We start from the raw sequence: 22,610 nt of genomic DNA on the forward strand, positions 1-22,610 counted from the left end.
AAATGTAGGTGAACCAATTCAGAATGCAGATGCCTGTAGTTAAGTTTTAAAAATGTATTTACTTGAAGTATAAACCTTAAATTGACAGTGAATTAATTAAAGTAGACACAGCAGATGGGAAGGGAGGCAAATGCTAAAGAAAGGAAATGCTACTTTTGAGCTCATAAAACAGCATAGTCCATTGCAGAAGGAGAAAACCTTGCAAAAATGGAAGACCATTAGTAGAACTTGGATCTCCCTTGCTTTTCTTTCATACCCAAGGTCATCTAGTTCAAGAATGAGACCAGAGTTAAATAAATCAATTCCCATGTGCACAGAAACTGCTGCCCTGACAGTGTCACTGAGTTACTCCCATCAAAAAGAAACACTATAAATTAGTGCTGGCTGCTAACATGAAAAATGTATAATACTGCACACTCCTTTACAGCCGGCCATCATTCCTTTTCTTCCTGCACTTCAGAAACATCTAAGGATTTACAAAAAAAAAAAAAGTTAGAATTAGTTTAGTTGAAACTTGAGAATATATTCACTTGCTCTCTTGTATGAAATCCTAATACAGATAAAGATCAGTTTCTAAAGCAATTAAATTTACAATTGTAAATTGTTTCTGCGTTATACAGCATGTTACAAGTAAAGGCAGAATTCAAGAAAGGAGTTTGCCCCCAAAACAAAAATTAACTGCTGATAAATGCTGCATACTTTGCCATAAATTAATATTTTATTTGAAAAATGCACACAGAAAATGAAAAGGAAAAAAGCTGGATTGAGATGCTCCTTTGTGAAGTGGCTTGCTTATATGCTGAGGAATCATATTTGAACCAGCTTGATAAAAATGAATAGTTAAAACTAAGTTTTTCACCCAACAGAAAAATACTTAGCTTGACTCATACTAACTTGCATGAATAAAGAAGTAGAGAACAATTTAAAAACACTTTGAAAGAAATTATGTTGTTCTAATGTTGAACCACTGTCTGTTTTAATGTTTAAAGAGATGTTTCCATCTCTTCAGGAGAGAAGACGCAAATCATAGCAACTTGAAGAAAACCCCCTGAATAATGAATTTCAACAACTAAATTGAAATAATCTTTCTGAGGATCCCCAGTTATGGATATTATAATTTGCAAATCATAACTTTTGACATCCAGGCATTCATAAGAGCTTATAAATAAACAACAAACAAACTCCAATATTGAGGAAAGCATGCTTCCATTAAAGGCGATTGCCGAGTCCCAAACGGGCAGCAGTTCAAGAATGCTACACCAGTGGTCAGGCATGCACAATTTACAGTACTTTTACTTTTCTACTGCTGTCACTAAGTTTAGAATATGTCTACAAAAAGGCCTTGCTGATTTTAAAATATTCTGTAGATCTACATGCTTGTTTTTGTGTTTTTTCAATACAAATCTTTGAAACTTTGTCTTCTGTAAGATTTTGCTAGAATCTGGTTTACTGTATGGGGTCTGCCCATCCAATTATGCCCATGTAATTCCCTACATGCTCTGGATGAGTTACAGGCAGCACACACCCTTACAACTTCAGCAGTTAACAAGACTTGTCAGAAAAGCTGACACTTCTTTGTCATAATTTGTCTTTTAATTTTAGCTTCCACAATTTGATTATTAGGAAAGAAAGAATCTTGTCATGCCATATGCAGATCCATCTATAAAGGAAACATCTTCTTAAAACACATTCCACTTAATTGTTTTGCAGTGTCTTCCCATATAAATAAACACATGAAGTTGAGAAGCAGTGGTTTTACATACTGTGCTTGTAAAAAGCTACAGGCCAACAGTCAATTTGCTTTCCTTCTACATTTTCAGCAATAGCTTTTGGGCTTATGTTACTCAAAAATCTAAGTGATAACACGTATCACAATGATGAAAAAGAAAATTCAATCTCATATGTAGTAAGCTCAGTGATATAAATAGGGCAAGTCCTAAAATCTGTCATAAAAGGAAGAGGTTATATTCCTCTTCCTGCAGAAGAGAAATAAGAAAAGTAGAAGAAGAGAACCAAGCAAGTTTTTTTCATTTTTCTAAGGACTGGCATAAAGTTTCTGGCCTACATTACAGAAACAAGCCTGTTGTTATCAGAGAGCTCTGGAACACCTGCAATCACAAAAAATAATCTCTTTGCTTATTTTAAACATAATCTTTTACCTAAGCAGCACAAATATAAAATAATATGTTCAGGGTTTGCAAGTACAAAGAGAATGAGGAAGAATTTATAATTTTGAAATTAATTCAACACAAGAGCATTGAAAAGATTTAATCACCTTGCTACCTCAAACTTCTTACTTCTGCATCAAATTTTTAGGCCTTTTCTCCCCCAAATTAGCCTAGACCTCTGAACAACAATTTTGTACACAGCAGTTCAAAGTCCTCTAAGTGGTGCTTTAATTGATGTTCATGTGACCATTCAGAGATATATTCTTATTGCAAACATTTAACTCACCACTGTATGGGGTTTTTTCCCTACTGAACATTCAAATGTCTCACAGTTATCAAGCTACTCATTAACTGACAAATATCTTCATCCCAATAATACCTCAGTCTCTTCATTATCTTTATGGGCAGCACATTTACAATATTACTTGCACAGTACTCTGCCTTCACTCAAAAATTCAATCCCATCCATTTCAATTATACACTCACTTTTTCTTCTATTTCAGTAAGAGAAATAACAAAAAGGCTCAAGATTTTTCAAAACTCTTCCTTGCATTGAGTGCATAAAAGGTTTAACAGCAAAGGCTTACCACTTCTGAAAGTTAGCTAATAAACTTGGGGTTATACCCCTACACTGACCTCCAGTACTGCTACAAAACCTTACCACTGATCTCAGCCTTCAACATCAAACTAAAGGTAACTACATCTTCCATCCATTCATGATGTCCAAATCAATTCTATTTTTAATGCTTTTTCAGACAAACAGGTTTTCACTGTCACATGCATGTTTTGAGACTTTCTGCTTGAAGAATGTAAAGCTAGAAAAGAATTGCCACAGACAATGTTTGGACTGTTCATTATCTGCATATTCACCTGCAGCAGAATTGGACTCTTCACAGTCCTTAGCTGTGAATCTGTAATCTGATAAACATTTTACTGCATGAACTACCACTGCAGGCAAAAATAAAATCCTAAAGAACCAGCAGTCCTGACCTCCTCTAACAGTTTGTTCCTGCCCCAGACCTTTCACTGATATATGCCAGTACAAACCTTTATATGGCCACACAGTGAACTGCAATAATCAACCTCATCTAGCTGAAAACTATACTAGGGATGAAAAAACCCCACCAACACAAAACAAGAAAATCTGTTCACCATATAGCTATCTGTGCAAATGTAAAGCAACACAATATGGCACACGCTCACTTCCAGCACTGGCACCAGCTGACAAAGTCTAACACTTTCTTTGAGCAACAGACTCAATTTATATGGACAAAGCTTCCAAACCCAGCACATGATATCATCAATGAACCAACTAGAACTTTTCCAACCTAAATTTATGTCCCAGACCTACCTTACATCTTACTGTAACAAAGAAAATCAAATTGAATATACTTTTAACAGTCTTAAAAATGACATACATTAAAGTTCCTAAGTTCATGGGCCAACTATAGCACCAGTGATATACTAAATCATATCACTATCACCTGCTTAATTACACAGTTTGTGTTGGAAATGGGAAAAAAAAAGGACATTTTTTGTGTTTTATACATCAACTCTCAATTTCTCCTCAGAAGTTACATGAAGTTTATATATAAAAAAAGATATACAAACACACAGATGAATAAAAGGATAATTTCAGAACATCTACATACTGCAATTATTTACACATACTATTTCAGGTAAATAACAATTAAACTTACTAGTACTTCTTATTAATTTTAATAACCTATTTATTTAAATAGTTTAACAAAAATGAGTACATAGGATATTGTATATGTACTTATGAAGTTCATGCACGTGTATTAAATTTTAAATTTCATTAGAGAAAATGTAGGTGGTAGTGATGTTTAAGTACTTTGAGTATTAAGAGCTAAAAAAGCCCCAAACAACCACAAGGTGCATCAGCCCCACATTCCAAGAATTGAGAATTATTCTCTGGGTTTAGGGCACAGGAAACTACTATTGTTGTATTTACCCACAGGAAAAGTTCTTTGTGACCTGATCTGTTTGGGAGTGTTTCATCACAGTAACAAAGAGAGCCCCACAATATTCCTGAGATTTATCTTAGAGCTTTAGTACCATCTATTAGTACCTTGGTATTGCATATTAATTATGCCTTCTCCTGGTTATAGAACTGCTGCCTATTACATTTTGTTACATCCTAATAATAAGCGTGCATAATTAATGGAAAACTGTCTCCCTGGTTCTTCTCAAAAGAAATGGAATTGATTCTGCTACTTTCATTTTCAGGCTAACATGTTCATGTGTTTAAAGGAAACTTTAAATCTATGAACCCACTACCACGTTGCAAGGCAACAAATGTCAGAAAAACCTCAAGAGAAAGAACAGTTTGCTTCAAGACCAGACTCCCATACATAACACCACAGACAGGAACAGCAACCAGGTATTACAGGCTTCTGATTCAAGCTCTCTGATCTGCACTTACTTTGAGAAGAAGTCAGAAACTCTCTATCATTTAAAAACCAATGCATCTCCAGTGAAGCAAACAAGGTTTAAAGGAATTGGAAGTAGAAATAGTGAACTAACTTAGTCACATCCACATTAAGGTTTTTACTAAGCCTGATTTGCACATTGGGCCAGAGCACACTGTCCCTGGGTCTTGCCAAATATCAACCTTTCTTCATTGCACAAAAAAAAGAACAGGGAAATGCAGCTTATATTAAACTTTCATAGCCCAGCCCTTTCCAGCCATCATTTCTTATTTGGTACCTATCTGATAGCCAGCTATGCATCTACAGTAAAATAACAAAGGCTTTTAGTATAGATATACTTGGCCTATGAAAATACACTTCTGCTAATATTCCTATTTTTTCCCAGGCTGCCCAGTGGAAGCAACGAGCTGCACTACTGAGAGCAGAGTCTTGCCATCTCCGTGCATGCACTCCAGAAGTGCTCTGTGCACTGCAGCAGCAGTAAACAGGAAGTACAGCCACAGTGGGCATAATGTTGACACAAAATATAGGAAGCTGTATCTATACCTGACATCAAGAAAAAGTAAGGTGTGGCCTGCTCTTAAAAAACAATCAGCTCACCACTACCCAGCTGGTGGTCCCAAAGCTGAGCCATAGTAGGTGATCACAGAACCCTCTCAGCTCACCCTGCTCCAGAAGTTAAATGCACTACTCAAAGAGCTTCATTTCAGCCTCTTCTATTATGCAGAGCAGAACAGCAGCAGAACTCCCAGCAAAGGTGGCCCATTTAGCTGAACATAAGCCTGCAAGTGTGCACTACTATCTGTCCATGTGAGTGTCTCCTCACCACCATGTGAGTGAAACCTCAGCCATCTCATCCTCACCAGCTACTAGAACCTGCACCGGCAAACCTGACGGATGCCACAAAACTTCCTTAGTTTGACATACAGACATAGAATTCCTGAAAGCTTGGAAAAATCATCCCGCTAAATCATGAAAAAACCCAGACAGCAATACTTTGCTGTAAAGGATGTACTCCCAGACTGTCATGCAAGTAGTTCAATTCACTGGTGAGGTGTCAAACAGAAAGTAACCGGTAGCTGTAAAATGGCAGTAACAAAAATGGTGTCAATTTGTGTCACTGTGACACAATTTACATATCACTGCGACATAATTGTATTGCTGCAGTTCAAATAAACAAATATACCAGATTACTGCTACTTGTAAGCACAGGTATAAAGAATTTAGTTAGCTAACGGCACTATTGGTTTGTTTCAATGTAGTACTTCTCAATCGTATCTCAAAGTAACAGAAGCCATGGATTCGATTCTACACAAATCTTATTTCTTTAAAAAGTACCTCCCCCACCCACACCAAAGACTAGCAAAGATGCTCTTTTGCTTGTGCCAGGAACTGCAGACCAAGCATTAAAAATTAAAACTTCAAAGTATACCATACAAATGCTCTGCTCATGCTACAGTGCAGTCTCATGAGAGATGCTTCAGCTCAGTCTGTTCCTGAACCCATCCACTTACAGGACCCATGCAGTGAAAACACAAAACAAGCAAAAAGCCTACCATCAACCAATTAGTACAAGTGATTTCTAGCAAAAGCAAAACAAAAAAGACATAAAAAAAAAGAAAGAAAGCAGACTGAGCCCTCCATTGCACACAACACATACAGAACACAGATAAGATTTTGCTACTCTGAATCTATGCAGAGGTCTTAGTCTCTAATTCAGCAATGAGGAACTGATGAAGAAATTCTTAATCCCAACATGAAATCCTCAAACCACTGTTTCCCAATGTAAAGGGTATATTTATCTAGTTATTCTACTGCAGATTTTAGATCATATTGTAATGAATGACCTTCATAATGTACAAAAACTGTTCCTGAAGAGCTATTATATATCCTGTAACTAGATACTTTTCTATTAACCATCACTAATAATTTATCTTGAGTTAAAGTAACAGATCTGGGTTCTAAAAAGACAGCTGCTCTGATAAAGAAAACTCAACCAAATACATACAAGTCTACATAGTACAGAAGTTCCTGTGTTAACAGGAAGACTAACAGAACTTAAAAATGGGAAAAAAAACCCTAAAACAAAATCAAAAACTCCACCCATGCACCTACCAAAAGGTATTTTAAGGACTGTTTATGTTCCACTGAGAACAGGATGCAGATTTTGCTAATACAAGATTTGAACAGTGGACTGTTTAAAGAGTAATACACATCCACAAATGGAAAAAAAGCCCTGAAGTGCTTCTCTAAATCCACCAATTGTGAAAGCATTTGTAGGGAGCTAAGAAATCCCAAGCAGCTGTACACACATTTTCATTTCTAAACTGCAATTGACTAGTTCAGGATATTTTCACCTGAATGTGAAATTCTTCCTCCCGAAGAAACAAGAGTCATTCAAAATTATTTAAAGCTAATCTATCCTAGCTGAATATTATTTGAAGGCAGTGTCACTGCTGAGTGTTCAGCCCAATTAGAATGTCTCTTCAAAGCACATTAATTAGGTTACTTGTACCTTTTTCCAGTGTCCTTAGGCACTTGACCACAGCTAATAATAAATACCTAGTACTTTCTAACTCCAAAAAAGCAGACATTGTTACCTCTATTCTAAAGATGAGGAAACTGAGACATGAGTAAGCAAAGTCATCTGCCTAAATGTCACCTAGCTGAGAACAGAGAAGCCAGGAATAAAATACATGTTTTCAGAATCCCAGCTAGTAGTTTAACAAATACAAGTGCCCAGTTTTATGCACATTTATATACAAAACATAGTTGTATAACCTCAAGCTCAACTGTCCAATTTCTATCATGCAGACCAACAAAATACTAAGCATCGTTCAGTCACATTAATGTGACAAATATTCTTGCCCTAGATATGAAATGGAAAAATAAAACAAACTAAAAACTATACTGGATGTGCCACCATATAATCATATTATAATATATATACCATATGCATATATATATATAATATTTTATATATATGAATCAGTTGTGGTACTGTTCATCAGTATCTAAAAAAAAAAAATTACTGTAACCTTTAAATATGATCCTATCAGGAAAGTTATGCCTTACAATCCCTAAAGTACAGCACCTTAGGGAATTAGGTGACCAGGGTACTAAAACAAAATATCCATAAAAAAAATCCCTTTATGCTGACCAGTATAAAGACATTTTTTACAAGGTTCTGTAATATTGAAATATGTATGATGGTTGAGTTTGAAAACTTAATTCCAGGTAGAGCCTTTAATATTTCCATTTGAAGCAATGGAGGATTTGTTACATGCTTATTCATTTCAGGGCATAGCCCAAGTATCTTGACCAAACAATTTCAATTATGCAAATAAACCCAAATAATACAGTCTTTCCCCCGACATTAAACAAGTATTGCTTTGCAAAACATTACTTCAAGCAAAGCAAAAATTTTTGTATAATAAATCATGTAACATTAAAAATAAAAGCCCCAAGTTTAGATTTACAGTACTGTCTAGAAAAGAAGCAGTAGTGAACACCTACAAGTACACAAGTGTAATCACTGGGCATACACAATGGTTTCATTTAAATACTATCAGCAATAATTTCTGTTAACCCAGGCATACCAATATACTAAGCTGACATCTACCATCACTGCCAAGAAAGCACACACACTTCACAAAAAAAATTCCTTTTAATAATGATTTGGAAAATACAAGCCAAACATTTTTTCCATAAAAAACTTAAAAATATTTTATTTCATGGATGCCTTATTTAACAAATTACAGCACTGCATGTTAGAGTTTAATTTCTTTGAAGAAACAGAGCTGCCACTTCCACCAGGAAGCAAAGAGTTAAAGACTGTGCAATTAACCTGAGAGCAAGCACTGGAGAGGCTAGTTTACCTGGTGTACAAAGTTCTAAGGGATGTAAGCCCAGAGAAGGACAGCACAGTTTTGGAAGGGAAGGCAACATCAGCAATACTGGTTCTTACCCAAGCTCATTCCTCCCCCTATAAAGAACATGTACTGGAGATAAAAGGAGGTAAAAAAAGGGTAATCTGGCTTTATGTAATCTTTCAATCTTTAGTAATCGTGGCAATTTTGCTGGTGAAGCTACCAGAACAAATTAAAAAGAGGATTTGCTTATTGCTAAGTTTACCTTGTACTTTGCATTTGCTAACTCCTGAGAAATAAGCGTTGCATTTTTCACCTCGAACAAACTTAGTTTAAAACTTGCTAAGTAGCAAGATATAATTTCTATATCCCACTATCAGTCTGTAAAATGTTTAAAATAAAATAAAATACAGAAGAAGTGATACAATGTTTTGTAGAAAAAGGAGGACAGAAATATCAAGTGGATATTTGCTAGCAGAGATTAAAAGAAATTGCTCTATTCGATATGGCATCACTTACTTAAGATACAAAACTTTCATTGTGAGAAGTGAGATCTAAGGTCTATTTAAGGCCTGTTTAATTAAGCCTTTGAAACAAGTACATGTACAACATCTATGTTTTACCGCTTTCTTATTACCAACTAGTTATTTTGCTCTTGTTTTTCATATTTTTTCAGAATCCACTTCACATCCTGTTAGTAGTTGTGACACTGTCAGGAGCATTCAGTTGATTCCTAGCTACTGATCCACTTCTAGCAACTTCACCCCAACCTAACAGTTTCCTTAGAGCACGCTGGAGTACACAGGGCTGTCACAACCAGGTGCACACAGTACACACCACAGCACAAAGCAATGTGTTATATTCATCACTGACTGATACTTTAGTATCATGTCAGGAACAAGCTTGGCATTTACACTGGGTTTAGCTTGTTTCCAGTAAGTTTTCATATCTATTGACAAAACATCTAAACCACACATCACCCATGATCTAGATCAACCCATGTATTTGACCCTTTAAACCTTTACTGCAGCCATGAGTTCTACAACTTCCTCATCTTTCTGTGCAGGATTGCAATAGGCAAGCAAAAGTTCGTTTCATATATAAGCACTTTTTAAGTTAGAGGAAGTTCCCTCCTGAAGAAACATGAGTGAAATGGCGTATCTCACACTTCACTGCAGTTCCCTTTACTTTCAGAATGCACCACTAAAGCAACTTTAAGGTACAGGTATATGAAGAGCAATTTGTTTTGAGGTATTTCCAAGCAGAACTACATTGATGTTTTCGTATTTCACTGCTAGTATATGGCATGGCAAACGAAACACCATCTTTACAGCGGTTCTTTCTGATGTGAAAGCTCCTCTTAAAAATACCTAAAAGTTAGCACAAAGCTTAAACCCCACTGGCATTCCCATGTTAACTTGTCTTGTGCAAGAAACTCTATTTATTGACACAGAAGTTACCACATATAATGGAAGAGACAGTGTAACCAAGGAATCTAACCCATCCTAGGTGGACCCAACCTGGTCGGTGGGCGTTTTGGTGGCTTTTTTTTTTTTTTTTTAGATTATTTTTTTAAAATTAGTATCACTCTCAGTCTTATCTTTCAAGAAAAAAGAAACAAAACACAACCAAAAACAACCTTTCTGATCCCCGCCAAACAAAAAACTCCAGACATTTCTGTTTAAAGTAATCAGAAGCTGGCTTTGGGTACTTCTACAGAAATGCTGCTTCCATTTAGCTTACTTGAAACATGACTATAGTTAGCTATTCACAGAGCTCTCCACTTCAAACAGGTTTACCAGCTTATATATCATTGTATCAAGTTTGTATTAACATACTGATTCTTCCTAGGCACTTATGAGCCACTGATTAAAGTTCAGCATTTTAGATGGATTCTTAGCCTTCAGCCATCTCATGTGCTACATAGTAAGTAGACTCCTATATCTGTTGTGCCTTCTCTTCCTTTGCTATTCAAGTGAGCACACCTCCAACATTCAGAATTATAAGAGAACTTAACAGTATTAAGGAAATAAAATTACTGGTTTTTAATACATGCCTTTCTAATTTTTATTTGATCATTAAATTCAATACTTTCCATTTATGGACTTCTGACTTTGGTTCATTGTCCAACTAAAATTCAGAGACACATTCATTGCCTGGGTAAACGTAACAACTTGCACGAATTTAGTGATGTATATTAAAAAAACAACTAAAAAACAATCAAGAAAAATAAAGCAAGCTTTCTTTGGAACAAGGAAGCTGAAGAGGTAGCAGGTTGTGCTGACACTTAAAGTCTAGACCACAAAAGTGAAGCTCCGGAATTGCATCTAACCTTGCAGTGGACAAGCAGAAAAGTAACAGTTGCACAGGCAAGCAAAACCGGTCAAATTACAGGGACAGAAACCTCTAGTGTTGCGGGGTCTTTTGGGAGTGTTTTTTTGTAGTGACAAGAACCCTCGCCGTGTGACAAATAACGTTGATCGCACCATTTTCTCCTCTTCCCAAGCTCGGCGCTCAAGGCCTACAAGAAGGAAGCTGCCGCGGCTCCTGCGCGGTGCCGTGTCCAGAGGAGAGAGAGGCTCTTTGCCTGACCCTGACCGGGCGTGGGGCGGCCACCGGGAGCCCTGCGGGCCGGGCCCGGCCGAGCGCCGTGCCCCGCGCGGGGGGAGGCGAGAGCTGCGGCCCCGCAGCGGCTCCGGGCGCGGGCAGCCCAGGGCGGGCGGAGGGAGATCCCGGGGCCGGGGGCGCGGCCCGGGCAGGCCCCGCCGGAGGGACGCGGCCGCTCGGCGGGGGAAGGAGGGAGCCGAGCGCAGACAAAAGCGGGTCGCGGCCGGCGGCGGGGTGGGGCCGTGACCGGGCGGCGGCGCCTCCGCTCCCGGGGGAGAGCGGCGGGAAGGGGCCCGGGGTGGGCACGGGCTTCCGCCGGCCCCCGGCCCGGGCTGGGCTGGGCAGGGCTGCGGTGGGCGTCCCGCGCCGAGCGGCGGGCAGGGGGCGGCGGGGCGCGGCGGCTCCTCCGTCCTCCCCGCCAGGAAGGGAGGGGAGCGGAGCGGGGCCGGGGCGGCGCCCCTCGCCTCTTACCTGTAGCTCGGTGAAGAGGATCTCCCTCTCGGCCGCGTTGGACGCCATTTCGCCGGGGTTTGAAGTCCGCACCTGGGCGCTGCTGCTGCCGCTGCCGCCGCCGCCGGCGGGGAGGGTAGCGAGGGAGGCGGGTCCGGGGCCGGGACTAAGGGCGCATCGGGGGCGGGGGGAGCGCTCCGTGCTCAGGCAGGCGGGCGGGGGTGCGCGGGGGGGTCGCCGCTGACCCCTCTACTTTCATGGGGGTCGCGATGGGCAGTGGGGCGCGGTGCGGCGCGTTCCCCGCGGCGCGTATCCCGCGGTGCGGAGCGGCGCGTTCGGAGCGGCGCGGAGCGGCGCGGAGCGTTCCCCGCCGTGCGGTGCCCGCGGTGCGCTCCCCGCCCGGGCGCGGCGCTCGGCCCTGGCAGCGCTGGGGCCGCCGCGGCTGCTGCGCCTGCGGCCGCCGCCGATGTCGCACCATTTGGCTGTCACCCTGTCGCAAAGGCGTCGCTGCTTTGCGGCTCCTGGAGCACGTGACTGTGCCGGAGTAGGAGCGGGCTCCCTCGGAGGCGGCGAGCGGCGCGCGCCCCCCAGCCCCACCTCCCCGCGCGGGCAGAGCGGCGCGAGGCGCCGAGCGCGGGAAGGGGCGCGAGGCCCCTCAACCCCTCACAGCCCCTCACAGCCCCTCACTGCCCTCAGCCCCTCACTGCCCTCAGCCCCGCGGCCGCCTCGCCTCCTCCTTCCCTGCACACTCCGCTGTTGGCGCTTCCCCATCCTTTAGTCTGCAGCGCTGGGAATCCTGTCGTTTCCTCTTGTGGCCGAATTTGGGGGGCGTGTGGCACATTCCTGGTGTTGGGGGCTGCAGGGGCTCAGGTCTCCCGGGCCCGGGAGACAGGTGAAGCCCTCAGTTTGTTGGGTAGCAAAGGCAGGTAGCTCAGGAAGGAGAGTTCACGCTTGTGTCAAGCAGCCACCTGCCGCCCTGGGAACCTGGAGCAGTGGCCCAGGAGGTTGTGGTGAGTGGGGGCTGTAAATGCCACTTTTAACAGTTTAAAGAGCTAAACATTTGTACTTGGGATGCTTGGTGAGTTTTTTGGGGGTTGGCACGGTTCAGTTAATCTGCAGAATAATAAGCTTCTCAGAGCTTCAAAATCGGTTCGAGTGTCTGGGAGGAAATGGTTTCTGTTTCCTCGTGACACTGACTGACAGCGGCTTTTCAGTTTCCTACTTGTGTCCAGGGCTGGTGCTTTTCTTCACCTATCCATAACCGTGTGCTTTCTGTTGTCGATTCTATACCCACATACATTCTCATTCCACCCTAATATCGGATGTTACGTTCGGCTCATTGGGCTAATGCAAAATGTTCTGTGAAGCAAGTATAGCTTGTTTTATGTTGCTGTTTTTTTTTTTTTTTTTTTTTTTTCTCCGTGCAGTTCATGTAAAATTTATAAGCTGAGGCATTTTCAATAGATTCAACTTCATGCAAGCATCATCAGCATTTGCTCCCTATATGCTACTGCATCTCTGTATGGCTCCAGACCAATAGTAGTCTGTTTGCTTTAGGAGTGCAAGTTAAACTTGGGAGGGTTGGGTTGTTTTGTTTTGTTTTTTGAGGAAATAGGAATGGCAGAAGTCAACATTAGACTTTCACTACTTTTCCTAGCAAATATGAAGTGTTTTAAGTGTGCTTATACTTCCAGAGTTGAGCACCAAGCAAACCTGACAGTCTGAGGCACTATCAAGCAGTAGAAGTTTATGCACACAGTTAGTTTCACATAAAAGAAATATTAAGATAATTCTACAGTATCAATGCACATTTTGACTGATATTGCAGTTTCACTGACTTGTATTAAGTAGCTGTTTGATATAGTTCATAATCTTTCACATATACAAAATTATGTCTAGACTTAGTCCACATGAAGACAATGGCCTAATTTCTGTGCTGTGTGGCCAGGCAATTACAACCTCAGAGGAAAATTTTACTTGCTGATTGTCTGAAAGTCACTATTTTAGAAAGGTCCTTATCCAGTGAAATCTGTGTTAGCACAGCTTCAGTGTCAGTGGTATGAATTAGTGTTATTTTAGTGGTCCCATGTCAGCAGCCATAAAATAACTTGTGGCACACAGAGCGGTTTTGGGCACAGTGGGTACAAACGGGATGGGGAAAGAAAGACTTTTATACATTAATTTCTCATTTTGACAATGATAGGATGATTCCAAATGTTTAAACTTCATTTGAACTGGTTTTGAGAACAGATGTTGAAGGATATAAAGAAGTAATCACAAATTACTGGATTACTGTGACTTAGTGACTTCATTTACTTGCCAGCATGTACGTGGTCCATTACTGCAGCTCATCTCCTTGCCTGGTCCCATTGCAAAGGAGAAGAATCAATGTGCTTGCACGTCTAGTTTACAAGAGGTGGTCACAGGGAAACTCAGATTGTGCCCCAGAGAAAATTCATAGATATAGGGATGGGTGTCAACAAAGTTAGTGAAGCTTTGAGATTCTCACTAAAACAGCCAGGTGGCTTTGGTTCATGCTTGACCTAACCTGTCTATTGTGTGTAGCATAGAGCATATTATTAACCCTGTCAAGACAAGGCCTGTAATCTTTTTTTTTTTTTTATTCCAAATGTTATTTACACATCTTGGAAGGACACAGTCCTAGATTCTTTGATGGAAGTGGAGTGTCATAGGAATCCAGAGAGAAACTGGTTCATAAAACAATATTAGTTTAGCTAAAGCTCTTATACTTAATAATTCTTCCTTTAGAGTCTAGAAAACAAGGCAGTCCTGGACAGCTGTAGCTCTGCATTTAAGAGCTGTGACAGTGAACTACTGAGGAAGAGGGAACATTCCAAATGAGTCCCAAAATAGAAGGCAGTTAAGTACGTAAGTCCGAGAATTTAGTGTTATATGGAGTTCTGAGTTCAGCCTGTGCCTTAAAATATCTGAATGCAATTTCTTCAGCCATTATTCTCTTAGCTCATTTCTGCAGTCAATTAGTAGGCTAGAAAAGCAAATTGAATGTAATAGATGTCAGTACTGCTGGCTAAGGCCTTTAGTTGTTTCTTTTCTTCAGGTTGTGTTATTAATGTCTTTGTCACAAAGACCTGGAAAAGTGAATAGCTGAGACATTCAGTGTTTCTGGTACAATCAAAGATATTTTTTAGAATACTTCTAACTAGTCCAGTATATCACCTAATAATGAGGATTGACATGTGAAGAGCACTAGATAGGTGTTAATTATATTATTATACTCATCACTGGTAAAACTCTACCAGGAAAAAATGTAATTTCTTATTTAGGCTTCTGGTTAATCTTGCTTGTTTAAGTTAGTGGTGTAGGTCTAAAGGGACAACAATGTAGAGATGTGCCTAGGTATGTGCAAAATGAAACTCTTGGAAAGAAGAAATTGGATGTCATTCTACATATGCTCTTAATAGATGAGTGGGGCAGAGCAATACTAGGCCAGCTCACCACCTTTTTGAGCACAGAACAAATTCTAAGAATTATTGACTTTGTTAATGGGGTGGGGTAAAGATTATTTAATTTTGCAAGTAGTGTTGAACCTGTAAAGGGAAATCCTTATCTCATAAAGCAGGAATGCTAAAATTCACACTTGAAGTCTGCATTAGGATAAAATTTAAGTTCTTTCACTTAGGAATAAAGACAGCTAACTATATAAAAGAAGTGTAGCTCCAACATTAGTTTAAAATAAAATCCACCACCAACAGATTTTCTATAATGTAACCGTTAATTGTCCCTGACTTCTAGACAAAGCAATGTTATTCTTGCATAGTTGACCCTCTAAGTTGGATCCTTTAAAAACCTTATGAAATTCTGGAACAAGGAGGCACAGAAAAATGAGTTGGAGAATGTATACATCTTTGCCTTCTTTATTTATTGACTTCAGCCCAACAGTGCTGAAAAAATAGTATATTAATGAAGAATAGTACTTGCCATCTTTCTGTTTTGATTTGCAAATAATTGTGAGAATAGGAGGAGTCTTCATTTTATAAAGCTTCCAATACTATATCTTCCAATAGGTTTAGGAATAAATGTGTCTAGGTTGGGTAAAAACTTGAGACAAAAAATGAATTTATGTAATAATATTTGTTAGATCAAGAACTTGCTGGTGTTTATTAAAGAAAGTGCCATAAAGGAGAAAATAAAAAATTGAAAAAAACAAAAGTGTGGATAATTTTCCTTTTTTTGAAAACTTACTTCTTTCATAGCACTTCTAAGAAGTTACTTACCCACCTTTCACTCAGATTTCTCAAAGGGAATTCCGTGTTAGAAGAGGTTCCTGAGACCTCTCTGAGCTCTTACTGAACTCCCAGTGGCAGTGAAGGGGACGAGTTTATGGCACGTCATAAACAGAAAACTAAAATGACTACGTAAGTTTTTTTAGCTCTTGTGGTGCTTGCAAATTTCATGTATACTTGAACTATTTCTTTGTTACTCTTTTAATTACACAACTAATCTTACAACTTCTATGTGGATTACTGTGATGTAATCATAACCCTCCTAGCAATTGCTGCACACTTTCTACTTAAAATTTGTCTTTTATGTTTCCTTACTATTACCCAGGGCTAAGTGTAGGCAGATGTTATGGGGTGTGGAGTGCAACAAACTTTATCTTGCTATCTATTTTATTAGTTCTGGACCCTGGGAAGACTTGCAGTCAGTGAAAAAGAGTGCTGCAGGGGAAGGAGGTTCATTCCTGTTCATTATGGCCTCCTGTTTTTCTTTTCCATTCTTCTCTTACGAGGAAAATCTTCCTTATGCCAGTTAATGTCAGTGGTACCTTGATGAGAGGAAAGCTCTACTGGTGCAGCTGTTAAGATCAGATCTCAATTCCCTAGAGGAGATCAACTTGGATTATTTGAAGTAATAACAAATGCATTATGCCTTTACATTAAGGCTATGAGCCCACAAGTGGATCAACATTATCGATCTCTACACCTATACTAAGTCCCAGTGATTCTAATTAATCTTGATTGCAGGATCCAGCTTATTATACTTGATGTTGTTTCTGCAAATGAACTGCCCAGATGGACTCTCATGCTTTCATTGAATCCACTGAAATGAAGAGGGCCTGATGCAGCACTGGTTACATTAAGACCTTGTTTTCCAACAATGTGGATAAGAGATCCGTCCAAGCAAGGTAGCTATACCTCTGGATAGTTCCTGGTCTCATTGCTTTATTTCTGTAAATTGCAAGCACATTAAGTGGTGACTAGGGGAAAATATCTTTGTTACAAAAACAAGGCAAGATGACAAATATGTCATCCTGTTATGAAGAAGACTGATTTCCTGAACAAATGTAGGTGACTGGCTGTGACCTAAAGTTGCTATAAATAAACATCAGAAAATTCATGTTTGAGAGATAATTGAAGGACTTTCTTGTGCAGAAGTAAGGTGTGCAACTTCCTATGATTCTAGGAAAATCAAGTTCCTCCAAAAGGCTTTTCAAATATAACACAAAGAGTTTTACAACTTCAGCTGAAACCCCAGTCTGCATTTGGAGGAAAGGGAAATGTATTGCAAAGGATGAGTCAGACGTGGCTTACCAAGAGAAGTCTTAGCAGAAGAGATCTGTGCTTGCAAGGCTGCTGCAAGGATGTCTCTTGTGTGCTTGTAATGTGGGGTTTGACCTGCCTGTGGGCAGTCTGTTGCATCCAGAAATATTAGACTGCAGATTTGCTAGCAGCTCACAGTGGCGTATACAGAAACCAGAAGGTTGGGTCCATTCTCCTCTGCATCATGCTATTGACAGACTTGTCTCACCTTGTGCTGTGGAAGTTGTTTATGTGTGTTTGTGAATTTCTGGTAGTCCTCAACCAATTTTAACTTGCTCTTTTGAAACCTGCAGCTAAGTGTAACAAAATGAGGGAGTAAGTCCTTTGTATGATGCATCTGGTGATACAGCCTCTATACATGAGTGTTTTCTTAGCTCTAATATGTTTGTGGACACATGAATAACTATGTTGAATGGTCCTTAAACAGACTTCATCAGACACTCAGTCTTAGATGGTAATGATTTCTAGTCATGGTTAACTTGATGGCTGGTTTTTCGCTCCATGTCTTTATCTCTTCTCAGAGACAGTAGCCTGCATATGTAACTCCAGCAGGGATTGAAGTCCAAGTAGTTATTAGCTTGTACTTAGTAGGCAATGTCTCTGAATTAAAAGGGCAGATCTATCTTCATCTAATGAACACTTAGAACAAGAGTTACCTGGCAGGTTTGTAGCTAGCTCTAATTGCATTCTTGCTCTGCTGGGACGGACATCCTCAGGAGAGAATACAGCTTTAAAAGTTTTCTGGCAATTGCATCAAACAATATAAAGAGAAAAACACTCAAAAACCTTCTAATACGAGATACGTTAGTACTTCCCCCTCACTCTTTCTTGTCTTCTGGATTTTTTGGGTTTTTTTTATTATTATTTTTAGGCTGTGGCAAACTTGCTGTCATGTAATTTAGTGCAACTTTACATTGGTTTTATTTATGTTCTGCTGCTTATGAACCCTGTGGTTCAGAGATGGTTCGTTACAGTGTATTCCCCTTAAATGTTGTTTAAGCATAAGGGAAAGTATGACTAATATATCTCTCTCTCTCCTTTCCTTCTTTTTTTTCTTCTTTTTTTCCTTCTTTTTCTTTCTTCTTTCTCCCTCATTCCTGGAGAGGGGTGGTCATAACACAAGCGAGCAGGAAATTTAATCGCACTTATCACATTTGGGATATACCTTTTTAACTAGCTGTAATTTCCACACATTTCAGGTTCTTCAAAGGTGTGAATCAATCTGCTGGTGTTTTCATGTGTTCTGAAAAAGATCACTATGTAGAAAGGCTTAGGTGAGATTTCTGTACTGAAGCCTAGTTGCAAAGTTACTTGTGGAGTGACTCTTCTGACTGGAAAGTGATTAGGCATCTGAGAGATTAATTAAATTCTTGTGCTTCTCTTAATTTGCTTAGATACATAGATGCCAGTGATTTTTTAAAGTGTAAAGTGTTTTCTTGTAAGGACTTAATGTCATGGGTTTTTTTGTTCTAGGGCAAACACTGAAGGTCTCAAGGACTAAGCTGAATTGGTTTGGGTTATGTTGCTTGAAATGGATTAACTGAAATCCCACACTGTTAGTCTGGCCTCAGCTTTGAATTGTTTATTATCATGTAATGAACTCTAAAACACTTTCAAGTTGATTTGTCTTCTAGCAGATAGTTTGCAGTTAGTAAACTTGTTTGTTCTCTATAAGAAAAATGAGGCTAGAAGCTACTGATAATGTAGGGAAAAACATTTTTGGAGCCTTGATCTGTTTTCTGTAGCTACCCTGTCAAGAAGGAGCAGTCAGCCAGAGGCAATGGCTGAGGTGGAGTTAATGGAGGAGAGATCTCAAGTATACTGGTTTGATATTTGAAATGTGGTAATGTAGATGTTCTTTATGTTCATTTATGTCTTTACTTGCTGCAGTGTTAACATGTTAGCTTTAATGAAGGCAGCTTTTACACAAGTGTCAGAAATGTCTCTAGCTAATGCACACATGCTTGTTCTTTGCTTTCTTCTTGGCTCATTCTTTGCTTACTTCTCTTGCCTACATACACCCCTCTTCTCCCCAGAAGTAGTGCAGTGATGGAGCAAGGCATAAAAATGAAATGTAATAATCTCAAAACAATCTCTCCTGTCCTATATGCTTTCTCTTCATTTTGAGATCCATCTGGTAAACCATTGAACTGCAATGTCCTTAATGACTATTTGATTGAGATAAGAGAATTTAGATTAATTGAACTTGTGCTAAATGTGGTCATGATAATGATGGACATGGTGGAGATATATCAATGATGCATCTTGAGAATCTTTAGAACCATGGCTGACTTCTGTAAGAAAGAAATGCACCATTACCTTAATAGTAGTATAAATAGCCTAATGTTCAGGTTTTGTTTATCATTAATCATGGCAGATAATAGTAACAGTTATTAAAAGAAAGCACCACATCTAGACATTACAAGCATGGATTTTCACTGTGGACCTAAACACAGCAGTAGATCCTGTTGTTATTTGCACCTGCTATTCAGGTAGAGGTTGATTTAACATTAGAAAAGTGCAATAATAGGAAGGATATTAAAATGTATACTGTATTATGATGTTTGCAGACTTTAGATGCAGCAGACAGTATAACTTGTTTTCATAATGCTTAGATTATAATACTTATCAATCAGAAATATGAATATTTCATAAGTATGGTGTAACGGAAGTCCTTTAAAAGAAAATGGTGAAGCAGAGGCCAGCTGGGGATTGCTGTTTGCAGGCTGTCCTTAACTGTGTTCATTGCTTCCTCTTTTCCCAGCAAATCCAGTATTTAAGAAGGATTTTAAGACACATGTAATCATTGAGGATTTACTTTCTTGGTGCCTCTGAGCTGCATTCAGCAACAACACCATTGCTTTGTTTTTAAACATACCTTCACAAGGTAAAGATAGATGTTATCAGGTGATATTTTGGATATTTTGCAAATTTTTGCTTGAAATTAACATTAGAAGTATAAGTAGACAGAGGTTCAGCTTTTGGTCTTACACTGTCAGAAGGTACTGTAGTTCTACAGCTATCTTAGATGCAACTGATGTAAATTTGGACTCAAGCTAATGAGGTCAAGTCTCTTTTCCTTTTTTGTCAGTACAAAATATTCTTAATTCTTAGTTTGATACTAAAATATAGAAGAATCCTCTATATATAGTAGGCTAAGGTTCAGAGTAGGATAGAATAATCTCTTCTGACTAAAGGTTCTGGTGTCTGGTGAATAGAGAGCATAGTATTCTGATAAACTGCTTAATATTTCTTAATGCTTAATGTTTCTGAAGATTAGGAAGTGTAGACTGGTAGATTAATTAAATTAACAGTTCAACAGAAGTGATTTAGAATTGCACTTTACCTTACATTGTTTCCAGTCTTTGCTTCAATACAGACAAAATATAGAAACATTAGTGTTTATTCAAATGCAGTTTTTCTTCTACTTGCACAGTATGCAAGGACACAGTATTTCTAAGTATCCTTAGCATAAAAAAGGAAAAATAAATTGGTAATGGGAAAGGTGAAAGAATCTTTATAAATGGAGTCTTAATATTAAATTGCTCCATCTAGTGGCTGTCTTCTAAAACTGACATTTTTCTTTAGTGATTCTTATCCTTTAGTAATGATTATGCCTCTTAAGAATTTAAGGTTGAATTCTTCTTTTACCTAGGAAGCTCTCTACCAAGGGAACTGCACATATGAGAAGGTGCAAACTTTGATTTTCCTTCCAGTTTCTTGTGAGGATTTTTACCGTTTACTTCAATGGAAGCAAGCCTTATGTGTCCAAGTGTCTCAAATGCTTTTGAGATCTTGCTTTTAGTACCTTACTGTCTTTGGTTCAGGTTCTTCTTGGGCCTGGGAGAAAAAACAGAGAAGCTGGATTGCATAAATAGTACAATGAAGATGAAGTCAAAGAGGTAAAATACATAGTGAACCATGTACTGAGTCCAGCATAGTGAGATGCATCTTGTGTCCTAACATGATAGAAATATCAGCTGCAGATCATTTCATTCAAATGCCTTAACTGGCACTGATGCTGTAATTTTCATAATAATAATAATGATAATTGAATTATTTGTTTATGTCAAAATACTTTACAAGCAATTGGAATTCTTATGTCAATCGAGGTGAAAACACCTGTGTTTCCCAGCTCTATAAAAACAGGGAGAAACTTCAAAAGAAAAATGTTCAAGAAGAGATTTAATCCAGACATCTCTGATGCTTTCCTGTTTTGAACACCTTAAAAAGACAAAAAAAACAAACAAAAAAACCCAAACCAAAAAACAGGGAGCACTTGAGGAGACCCACGTATTTCTTACTGCCTACTGCTGTGATCCTTTGTGCAGCTGACTTTAAAGGGAACTGAGGTGCTTAAGAATGCAAAATCATGGAAAAGCAAATCACTTTCAGGGTGATTGTTTGGTATTGTTTTTCATTTTCTGAATAGAGCCCAAAACTGCAACCAGCAGCTGAAATCCTGCAGAACACAAAAAAAGCATTTTAAAATGAAAAGCAAGAGAAAGGGCTAACTGAAATAGTGTAGATTCAGATTTTAAGTACTAGATTTTTAAAAAAAGAAAGCTGACTGTCCTTGAAAATGTAACAAGTGCATTGGGCTTGCTTACTCCCATGTCCTTTATTTTTGTCATTCATTTTTCAGTTTTGGTTAATCTGTTACCTTTAATTTCCTGGTAGATTCATTCTCTCCTTGTTTCATGTCTAAATGCTCCTTTAATATTAAGAAACTGTTCTGTAAGACTAGAAGAGTTTCATTGTATTCCAAGACTTGTTTTTATTATTCACTTGAATAATGGAACACAGACCATGTAGTGCACTTTTCCAGACTTCCTCTTCCCAATTAGTTTGGTCACTTAAAACTGCAGATTGCTATTCCTATCTTCCTTTCCCAGGCCACTGAATATCACAATTGTGTAACTTCCCTACATACTAAATAAAGTTTCCTTTCAGTGTGCATTTTAACCTCAGCTGTTGTACTTTTGGCGTAACTTGCAAAATTTGAGATACGAAGGTAGCACATCCTGATAATACTGCATGAATAAATAATTAATTGCTGTGAAATGGAATGGTGCTTTATCTTAAAACAGTAGAAAATTCCTTTGAGTTAATTAAAAATTAATATATGAAATCTTTCTTGTTTCCTGAGATATTGTCAGAGTATGCCTTATGATGATTTGTACTGTTTCAGTTTTGCTCCTCTCTGGAGTTGCTTTATTGTGTCTTTGTAGTGATTTTGATATTAGAAAACATCTTTACCATTTTACTTCTCATTCCATTGAAAATGCCTTATTTTGTAATGAAAAAGAATTGTTCCAGGCCTGAGCCAAACAGCAGCAGTCCCAGGAAACAGTGAGCATGTGCACTGAGGGAGACAATATTTGATGTATACTCCTCTATTTTTTTTCAAGATGTGCTCATCATAAAGGCAACCAGTAAAAAGGACCACTTAAGTACAGAGCAGAGAAGTGACACTGTGTA

General features: G+C 39.0%; 1 protein-coding gene and 1 long non-coding RNA gene across 3 annotated transcripts in view; one reads left to right on the forward strand and one right to left on the reverse strand.

The window, feature by feature from the left end:
- The window catches only part of PKN2 (protein kinase N2), a 54,981-nt gene extending 42,989 nt beyond the window's left edge, over nucleotides 1–11,992 (reverse strand). The window contains exon 1 of one of the 2 annotated variants that reach the window (XM_079313831.1): nucleotides 11,569–11,992. In XM_079313831.1, coding sequence (XP_079169957.1) covers nucleotides 11,569–11,616 — 48 coding nt within the window. In that variant the 5' untranslated portion in view covers nucleotides 11,617–11,992. The remainder of the gene's footprint in view (nucleotides 1–11,568) is intronic. The other variant, XM_079313832.1, reaches the window with a different exon arrangement.
- A 181-nt stretch (nucleotides 11,993–12,173) lies between these two features.
- LOC306805754 overlaps nucleotides 12,174–22,610 on the forward strand; it is a 444,702-nt gene continuing 434,265 nt past the window's right edge. The window contains exon 1 of the long non-coding RNA XR_013775288.1: nucleotides 12,174–12,557. This is a non-coding gene — a long non-coding RNA (uncharacterized lncRNA). The remainder of the gene's footprint in view (nucleotides 12,558–22,610) is intronic.

The sequence above is a fragment of the Erithacus rubecula genome (assembly GCF_903797595.1).
Source record: "Erithacus rubecula genome assembly, chromosome: 10".
NCBI classification, from domain to species: Eukaryota; Metazoa; Chordata; class Aves; order Passeriformes; family Muscicapidae; genus Erithacus; species Erithacus rubecula.